Source organism: Buceros rhinoceros, unplaced genomic scaffold, assembly GCF_000710305.1.
Source record: "Buceros rhinoceros silvestris isolate BGI_N320 unplaced genomic scaffold, ASM71030v1 scaffold37328, whole genome shotgun sequence".
In the NCBI taxonomy this organism is placed as follows: domain Eukaryota; kingdom Metazoa; phylum Chordata; class Aves; order Bucerotiformes; family Bucerotidae; genus Buceros; species Buceros rhinoceros.
In genome coordinates this window covers 2931-12202 of record NW_010426943.1, presented here as the reverse complement: position 1 = coordinate 12202, position 9272 = coordinate 2931, and the positions used below count along the sequence as shown (strand labels likewise).

General features: G+C 39.1%; 1 protein-coding gene across 1 annotated transcript in view; it reads left to right on the top strand.

Moving 5' to 3' along the window:
• Positions 1–8493, top strand: part of NEK4 (NIMA-related kinase 4) — a 15339-nt gene extending 6846 nt beyond the window's left edge. Inside the window, exons 7-17 of the mRNA XM_010141699.1 lie at positions 1–55; positions 807–1229; positions 1639–1692; positions 1925–2068; positions 2950–3090; positions 3261–3327; positions 3710–3816; positions 5124–5212; positions 5851–6056; positions 7506–7639; positions 8302–8493. The exon at positions 1–55 is cut by the window's left edge and continues 6 nt beyond it. Coding sequence (XP_010140001.1) covers positions 1–55; positions 807–1229; positions 1639–1692; positions 1925–2068; positions 2950–3090; positions 3261–3327; positions 3710–3816; positions 5124–5212; positions 5851–6056; positions 7506–7639; positions 8302–8394 — 1513 coding nt within the window. The 3' untranslated portion in view covers positions 8395–8493. The remainder of the gene's footprint in view (positions 56–806; positions 1230–1638; positions 1693–1924; positions 2069–2949; positions 3091–3260; positions 3328–3709; positions 3817–5123; positions 5213–5850; positions 6057–7505; positions 7640–8301) is intronic.
• The last annotated feature ends 779 nt before the right edge of the window (positions 8494–9272 follow it).

The following is a 9272-nucleotide window of genomic DNA, read 5'->3' as shown; positions in this document are numbered from 1 at the left end:
CAGGAATGTTACACACCAAAACCACCCTGCTGAGCAAGCCAGGAAATACAAGGTTGTGAGATACGTTCTAATTTTTTTTTAAACACCAAAACAAAACCCACTTGCTTTTTCTAGTGAAAAAACTCAGTTTTGTAAGAATTGCCATGAACATTTATGAGAACATAGATCTGATTCCTAGCACTGTATAGAATTTATATTAAGGAGGGAATTCTGTTTAGGCAAGAGTGGAAGTAAATAAATAGCTGCGGATCAATAAAACTAATAGCAATGTCTTAACTGTAAGATGTTAACAACGTTTGGAGTTCATCTCTGGGTCACTATTAATTACTCAGAGTATTTGAGCTAAAATATTTTTTTAAAATATTTGATGACGAGTGGTAATAATTTTTAAGTAAATGGTTTGACTGGTAACAACAAAAATTGTTTATTGTTGCAATTCTTTCCAGTGGTTAGAACAAACCTTTTGTAGTGGTTAATCTTGTGTGTGTTTTTTATTTCCTGTAATGAGTGTGTTCTTCTGGGTTTAAGCTTTAGTGCTGAAATACTGAATGTATACGGTGTAGTACATCTTAAAAACTGTTGATACTTATTGGCTCCTCCCTTGTAGAAGAGCCAAGGGAGTACAACTTTTTCTTGTATCCTCCTGGTGAACAGTAGGTGTACTGCCTGAAAATAGGTCATTTGCAAACATGGTTTGTATCTCTTTTGAGGCTCTTAATCTGTAACTGATCATAATTTCATTGCATTTTCGTATGTGTGTAATGCCTCAAAGGTGATTACATTTTTTGTTTTCTTTTTACTTCTAGAATGAAGATTGTGTCATCAAATACAAAGCCAACAATTTTTTTCCTTCAGAGAAACCAGCTGTTGAGTTGGAAAGAAAACCAAGCAATAATGATTTGAACAACCCAGGAGACTCCTTAGCTACAGTTAGTGAAGTAAATATTGATATCTTACCATCTGAAAGGATGAAGAACGGAAGTGAGAAGAGTGGCAGTGAGCATATTCCAGAGAATAAGAAAGCAAAGTATTTAAATGTTCCAGAGAATTCTAAAATAAGATCCAGTACCCCACCAGTTAAGGAAGATGGACTACAACAAAGAACAAAACAAGCTTTTAAATCTGACAATGCTAAGTCTAAGCAGTCTCCTGTTGATGCTATAGGAGGATGTGATGACACTTCAAAACTCCTGCAGCCTCTCTCAAAAGACCAAAAGCTAACTGACCTGGTAATGCATTTATGCCTCCTTGAAAAGTAGAACCTTTGAAAGAGGTTTAACTAATGGCAGCTCTTAAAATTTAGAGAGCTGCTGCACATGTGTCCCTGTCAATGTCAGATGCTGCTGATTGTTGCTGAGATGCTTAAGTACTTAGGGGCCTCGGCTTCAGATTTGAAAAGGCAACATGGTTTTAGGCTGGCCTCTAGGTGATAGAAACTCTGTTTTTACAGGGAACAAAAATTTTATTTTCCATCTGAGAAGAGAAATGGTAAGAATGGTTTTGAAACTTCTATGTTCTAAACAGACCTGGCTAATCTCGAGTTGGCCCTGGTTTGGATGGGAGGGCTAATAGGTGGTGACTTTCTTCTCCTTGCATTTTGGTCTACTGTTCTAATGAAAAATCATTTTTCTGTTGTAGAGCTTGGATTCTGCTGAAAAGCTGCTAGCACCGTTTGTTCCTGTTGTAATCCAAGTAAGTGTCCTTCTTTGAAGGTTTAGTATCTCTAAAGTGCTGGTACAGCAGGTATTTTTTTCTAACTGTCTATAAAGGAGGCATTTTTTGTGGTTGCAACTGTGGTATGTGAAGGTGGATGAAGTCCAAACAGTAGAGAGGCCTGTGTCGATTTTTTTTTCTTTTAAAAGTGTGTATGTGTAAGCCTGGAAATGACATGTCTATATTTTTTAAAAATACTTTTGCTTATTAGGATGATGTCTGTCATGGAGCTTCAGGAGATGTGCAGGAAAAAATTACCTTCCACTTGCAGCCTTATAGTTCTGTCAGTGAACCCTCTCTCTCTCGGCAGCGACGGCAGAAGAGAAGAGAGGGAGCTGAAGTCTGTTCAGAGAAGGTGCATATCCTCAAAAAAAAATTCTCCTCTTTCTTTTAAGAGTCCTACATTTTTTACTCTTTAAAATTGGGACCAGTTTTATAAAAAAGGCTGGGTTTCCTAATGCGGTTCTGGTTTCATGTGTACCTCTGTAACTTCAGTGGTCACCAGATGCAGAACACTCAGGAGGTCCTTTAGAAGCAGTCTGTGCAAATCTGAACATCCCGATAGCCCTCACTGGTGTGAGATGGGTGTGCCGGATGGGTACAGGGAAACACGGGGAGCTGTGGGCTGTGCCTTTGCTGTGCTGCAGCCTTCCCTAGCAGTTCCACCAGGACTTCTCATTGTTTGTGACTACAAAATACAGAGCCGTCTTCTCCTGACTGTTGTGGATAAGGCTACTTGTTGTGGGTAGTGGATTACAAGTACTTTAGAACAGACATGTTCTAAAGGCTGCCCTGAGCTTATGAGTGCAAACTCTAGGAAGAAAATCTTGGCACGCACATAAGACAGGTCTCCTGTCATTGCTTCTACACTGAGCAGATAGATATCTTTGGGGAAGGGCACTGGCTATGCAAGGATAGAGAAGGGGGTGATTCGTGATTGATACCCCATTTTTCTCCTGGGTTTTGCTGTGTAAGGGTAGGGACAATTGTTGCAAAGGCATTGGCTTGAAAAATAGTGTGGGAGGAGGTAGCCGAGATGTAGGCATGGAAAGAAGGGAACTGGATGCAAGTAGAGGTGTGGAGAGGGAGGGATGAAGTTGGGAGGTGTGAAGAGGTTGCAGCAGGATTCAGAACCTCTGATATGCAGCCTTACCATGCAAGAATGTCTTTTAGCATGCAGAGTGCTTCAACTTTTAAGAAGAAAAGATATAAATCCTTGTTCACTTCTCTTTCAAGGTCAGAGCAGTTGTTCCTCGGCCTTTACCTTTTCTTTCCGATGTGAACGCAAAGACAAGACAGCGTTGTGTGGAGCAGCATGGTGCTGAAGCTTCTGCTTCTGTGGATAGCACCAAAACCGGGCAAGTTGCCATTCCAAAGGTTAGTGCGGAACGCTGTCAGCTTCTTTTTGTCTCTCTCTTATTCAGAAGATCTGCTCTAAAGCTGTCTCTTCCATGTCAGTTGAAAAAGACTTTTTGCTTTATAGGTGATTAGGTAACAGAAGCCATTATGACAATTGTTAATTAATATCAAATGAACTTCTTTTGAAGGAGCGGCCCTTGTCAGCAAGAGAACGAAGGAGGCTAAAGCAGTCTCAGGAGGAGATGTTTCCCTCTGGTAATTTTTATGTTTGCATGTTAACACTTCAGTTAAAGGTAGGCTAATAACTTCCTTGTGAAGAAATCAGAACTTAGCTTCCATTTTCAGAAAGATGCACTAAGGGTCTATTTCTGTGTTCAATAAAAATTTTTGTTAACATATCTGTATTTTTCTGCTTCTTAATCAGTTAGGTTCAATTGTTTAGTGGTGACAACTTGTCACTAAAATGTACACGAAGCACAGAATATACACTTTTCAGATAGAAGCTTCACTGTTTTCCCTTGGCAGAATACCTCCCTGCCTGTACTCTGCCAGGTGATAGACTTTCTTGCATGAGCATGAAATGAATTCAAAGTGCATGCAGATCAGCTGTCAATATTGTAAAAATGTCATCTTCCAGCGATTCCAGCGAGACGGACTGCAGATGGTGCAGTAGTTGAAGCAAAATCACATATGGAAAATCATGGTAAAGTTGCTGAGTCCTCATCAGATCCCAGTATTTCTCAGGTAAACTGGGGCCATCTGCTTTTGAAATATTTAAATGCAGGCACAATTTGGGAAGAAAATTGTATTCAAAAATTCCCCAACTATGTGTGGAAGAAACTGTCAGTCAATAAGAATGCACAGCTCTCTGTAAATATTGCGTCATAATTCCCGGGGTGGAGTAGGGCTCTGTAACCCACTTTTTTGTTTGGCTCGATCGGTTTAACATTCCAGGCTCACTGTGCGTTTTCACTCCACCTGTCAGAGATGAAAACTAGGCATCTCTTACTGATTGTTGTGGGCTGTCTAAACTGCACTATGTATTTAATTTGGAAGCGAAAAAGTGGGTCCTGAAATATGCTTTAGTTACAGATCAATAGCCTGCTTTAAATTTATATTAACAACAGACTACCTTTAGCCCGGTACATCTGGTTTTGCTTTGATAGCGGTGTTTGAAGGTTTTTTTTGTTCTTGGGGTTTTTTTTAATCTGTTAATTTTTTAAAATCTGTTAAGATTTGAATCTGTTAATGTATGTTAAGTGCATACATGTATGTGCTGGCAATAAGGAATAGTTGCTAGATGAAAAGTAAGTAGTTTCTGTTAATATTCTCTTCCTTGTCTAATTATAAAGTCTTTTTTAGGGTTTTACACATTTGACAATCTTCTGCTACGTCAGTGGAACATCATTAACGCCAGTAAATGCAGAAGAGTAATAGTGAGGAAACTTTAGTCTGAAATTCTAAGCATAGACTCTATTTTACTCAGCCCAGCACTGGCATGGAAAGTGTTTTGTGTGATTTACCTACCTGTGTATGCTTATAACTGCATGCAATACCTGAGATCACACAAGGTTCGTACACACCAGTTGAATGTGCATATGCTAGTGATGCTTTTGCATATTATGCTGTGGACTGAACACAAGACCACAGAGACACAAGTGGTTAAAATCTCTGTATGTTTTAGATATAGTGGGAATTTACTGAACTGATAAAAATTTATTTAAATATCATTTTAAAATGTGTATTAAAGACCAATACACAGGCTAAGGGTAATGACTTAAAGTTGGCAAAGAACTGATACAGGTATGTTATTATTTTTAATAGAGGTGTAATGCTAATCACATAAGCATTTCATAAAGTATCTTGATGATGTCCTGTGTGTTAGCTTGTTTGTAAAACCAAAGGTTACACCTTTTAAATATTATCAAGATGAGTCTGTAAAAATATGCTTGTTGAAGGTGGTTCTTCTATGTAAGAACAGTAATTTATGCCACATCGATACATTGCTTTCAGCTATTAGAGTTCTTGTCATTTGTTCCCTCTGCACTTAGAGAAAGAGAGAAACCCATTTCCTGTCTGATGATGAGTTAAGCTCTTCCACAAGCTCTACAGATAAGTCTGATGGCGATTCCAAGGAGAGGTAAGTTGTTTACTACCGTGCAAGGGTTCTCACTGCTGTACTGGATCTTGACTTGGAGTGGAAAAAAGATGGCAGGAATTGCTTTCACACTCTATCTCGACATAGTGATTGAAGGTGTATGTGCCTATGAAAAAAATTAACTCCATTTAATTGTTGTCTCTCTGTCACTATAAACTTTCTGTGCTGAACTTTCTGGGACAGGCAATTGTCTACTTCTGTTTTGTGTCACCTGCAGCTTCCCAGGAAACCAGTCTTCCAGCATCAAAGGACATACACTGTCAGGGTGCATTAAAAGTATGAGTTAAAAGGTGCCAGTATTTGAGTCCTTTCCCCTGTGAATGAGGCTGAATTTATTTCTGATTTTGTCAGTGTAAGCGACTTTTCAAAAAATACTCTCCGTTGCCTTACTGCAGGTGCAGCCTCGCAGGTAGCAGTAGCCAATAGGACTGTGAATTGTTGCTAGGTGAATGGGCTCTGAGCCTTCGTTAGATGAGACACTGCTGATATTGCTATGGATAAAACTGCACCATAAGATGTAATTTAACATGGAACACTAAACTTATTGAAAGTGCTCTGAATGCAGGTGGAAGTTGCGTCGTGGATGGTGACTGAGTGCCATCTTCTTTCTCCTCTGCTAGAAAAAGCAATGTGACTGAAATGAGCGACTTGGTGCAGCTGATGACGTGGACACTAAAAATGGACTCAAAGGAGAACTCCGAATACTCCGTAACCTCAACTCCAGCCCCAGAGTTTAAACTTCATAAAAAATACCGAGACACTTTGATTTTGCATGGAAAATCACCTGATGAATCAGAGGAATTAAAATTTGAAGAGATTTCTTCAGGTCTGTTGCTCTTTAGCTGCTCTTAAGTGAATGGTCATAACCTGCAAATAACCAAAGAAAACCTGCTGGTGGGCAACAGAAGAGAGCCCACTCCTCTTTCTTCTCAGGCCTCAACAATGCTTACAGGATTAGGCATCTCAATAATTCTGTGTGCAAACAACTGCTCCAGCTGTGGTTTCCTTGCCAATGACTTATACTTAGAAGCTTCCAAAATTAACAGTTGGAGTTGGGTATTCTGAAAAAAGATTTTTAAGGTATTGAAATGATAGGATAGCTGTAGACTTCGTGAATTATGGATAAAGCTGAAATTGTACACAAAGCATTAAACATTTGTATGAGGATAAACGTTCACCCTTGTTGCAGAATTGGGCGAGCTTATTTTTCCTGCAGATATACGTACAAGATTGCTATTGAAGGTCTGGTTTAGACTTTAAGTATATATATGTATTCTAAAAAGCAAGAAAAAATCATATTTGCTATGACTGCACTTACTATGCAACAAGAACAGGTGAAAAAGCTGATGGTAGGTTTTTGAAATCTCAAGAGTTTCTTGTGCTTATTGTTTTAAACGCTGAGGATTCGTCTGGTCACTAGTCTGGTGACAGGCAAAGCAATGGGAGAACACTGGGCTTTATCTGGTGAGTTGATTGTGCATAGCTACAGTAAAACACCTTGAAAGAGCTTGGCTCTAAACTGGTGTGACAGGATGCTGAAGGGACAAATTCCAGTGTTCTGGGATTTTTCTGTCTCTTTTTCTCACTCTGAAGTATTGTATAGTGAGATCCTCCAGCTATTTACTTACTGCCGTTTGGGATGACAGGCCTTCTGCATTTCTAAGCTGAAACTTATTTTAATTAGATGTTTTCAGAAGGCGATCTGTCCTATGAAAGGAGTGTTGGTGATTTCAGTGATTAAAAGAGCAGGTTAGTGTTCTCAGTTCAGTTCTCATGGAGGTCTCCTCTTACAAACTGACTTCCTTGTGGGCAGCTTCAGTTGAGGAGCCAAAGGTTCAAAGGCTGAGACAAACGGGCAGATGGCAAAAATTATGCCGTTAGTGTTTTAGCCATTAAACATTTTTTACATTTGTGGCAAGTACAAGAGATTGAATTATTAAAATGTTTGGGGTGTAGTGTAGTATTAGAGACTAGTTCTTTTCATTCCAATAATATTTGTAATATAGTAACAGGAATCACCTGAAACAAAGTTACCGGGACCTCCTTCTGCAAAGGGTGTCTGCATTGGCTTTGTACTGCCCAGTGTCTCAAGTCAGCACCCGACTGCCCTGGTCCACCGTGTTCTGATCGGTCTAGCTAGACAGTTCAGATAAACAGTATTTCATGCAAATGGTCAGCTGCAATTCTGAGGAAATACTTGTAGTTGTCCCATACTCTTCTTCTGCGTAGACTATACTCCACTGACTTTTAAAAATTTATTTTATTTTTTTAATAGAGATGTTATCAGTTCCTGACAAGATCAGGAGAATGGTTGAAATCCTGAGATCTGATGTGGTCCAAGGATTGGGAGTGAAACTTCTTGAGAAGGCGTACAGCATCATGGAAGAAGAAGATGAAGTGAAAAGAGAGGTGAATGTCTTTCATAATAAAATAGTTTAATTTCTTTATAAACCTAGATAAATGAGCAGAGTGTTTACTCCTCCCCTTTTTAGATATTGCTGCAAACCTTGATTTCAGAAGGCATTTATGCAGTCATGGGCCTAAGTATATTGTTGTTTTCATTTGTAAATTTGGATTCTGAATGGACGCTATGTTCCACCACAAATTCTTCAGAAAGCCCAGGAACGTGAGAATTGTACCATGGTCCCTGAGTTGTGGAAGATGAAAGGGATAAAACTAATTTTACTCTGTGGCGTTTCCCCAATAGTACCGTCTTTTGACCCATAATTTTTTGCCTTGTGCCCATGATGTCCAAAGTGAGAAACAGTTTAACGTCTGTTCCCAGTAGAGGTGAGTGAGCGATACCTCCAGCTCACTTGATTCAAAACTTAGTCACAAATGAAATACTGCATTTATGTTTTGTATTTTAAATTGTCAGGTGGGATTTGGAACTTTGGTGCCTTCAGACAATGAAAACTCTTCCATTTTTCTTCCCTCCCATTTATCTTGTCAGATTTCACATGCTGCTTTCATTGAGTGCTTTGGGGTTTTTTTGTTGTTTATATTTCGGTAGTTCTTGCTTTTTTCAGTGAAAATATTGTGTGTTTGCTTTTTTTGTGTGTTCTAAATAGCTGCTGTTGCGGGAGCATTTGGGAGACAAGTATGCGAGTTACAGTGCAAAGGCACGTCATCTGAAATTTCTTGAAGAAAACGTGAAGTTCTGACCAGAACTTTTTTGTCAGTGAAAAGGACTGTTTTTGTAGCTCATTTGATAGACTGGACCAGCTTGCAGAGACATTTATCCATTGACCTCCTTTGCTGGAATAAGGAGATGAGCTTGCAAAAAACATTACAGTTTGTAGTAATATTTTTCATGTTAAAATGTGAACCAGGTTATCTCCTTCTCAGAAGAGAAACTGTTTAGTTTATATTCTCTTAATGAACTTGTAAGAATTGCTTTTTATAGATGCAGAGAGGGACAGATTCAAAATTTTATACACAAATTACTGTAAAAAAAAAACCAACAAAATGTTTTGGTAATGTCACATTGTAAATACGGTAATGAAATCTATGCCAAGGTTATGGTGTGATGGGCTCCAAGCTATTACATCAAATAGTTGTGAAAATTTAGCAGGGAGAAACAATCACTAATTTTTGTAGCACCCAAGGCCCACCAGGTTCTGTAAATTGCCAACTTGAAGTGCTGAAGGGGGTGGCTGCGTGGCTTTTAAGCAGAGCCTTTGCTTTTGTGTTTTATTGCTAAGGCAGTCACCGAGGGGGTGGAAAGTATTTGGTAGCTGCATAAAATAAGTCTGAAAACATTTGAAAGGAACACAGCCACGGTTACCATGGCCCCAGCTGGAGAAATCCCTTTGCCTTACAAATACTAATTCCTTTCAGGAATGAAAATGCCCAAGACCAGGGTCACTCAGAGAAACAGGTGCCTCAGCTTCTCCCCTTCTTTGCATCTAGATTGTGTTGCTACACACACCCAGGCATTATCATGTACCATCACCACAGAAAAAACACATGTACTCTGTAAAGGATAAAGAAGTCGAAGGGAAATCAATTTGAAAAATAAAATTTTAAATGCACAAGCTGC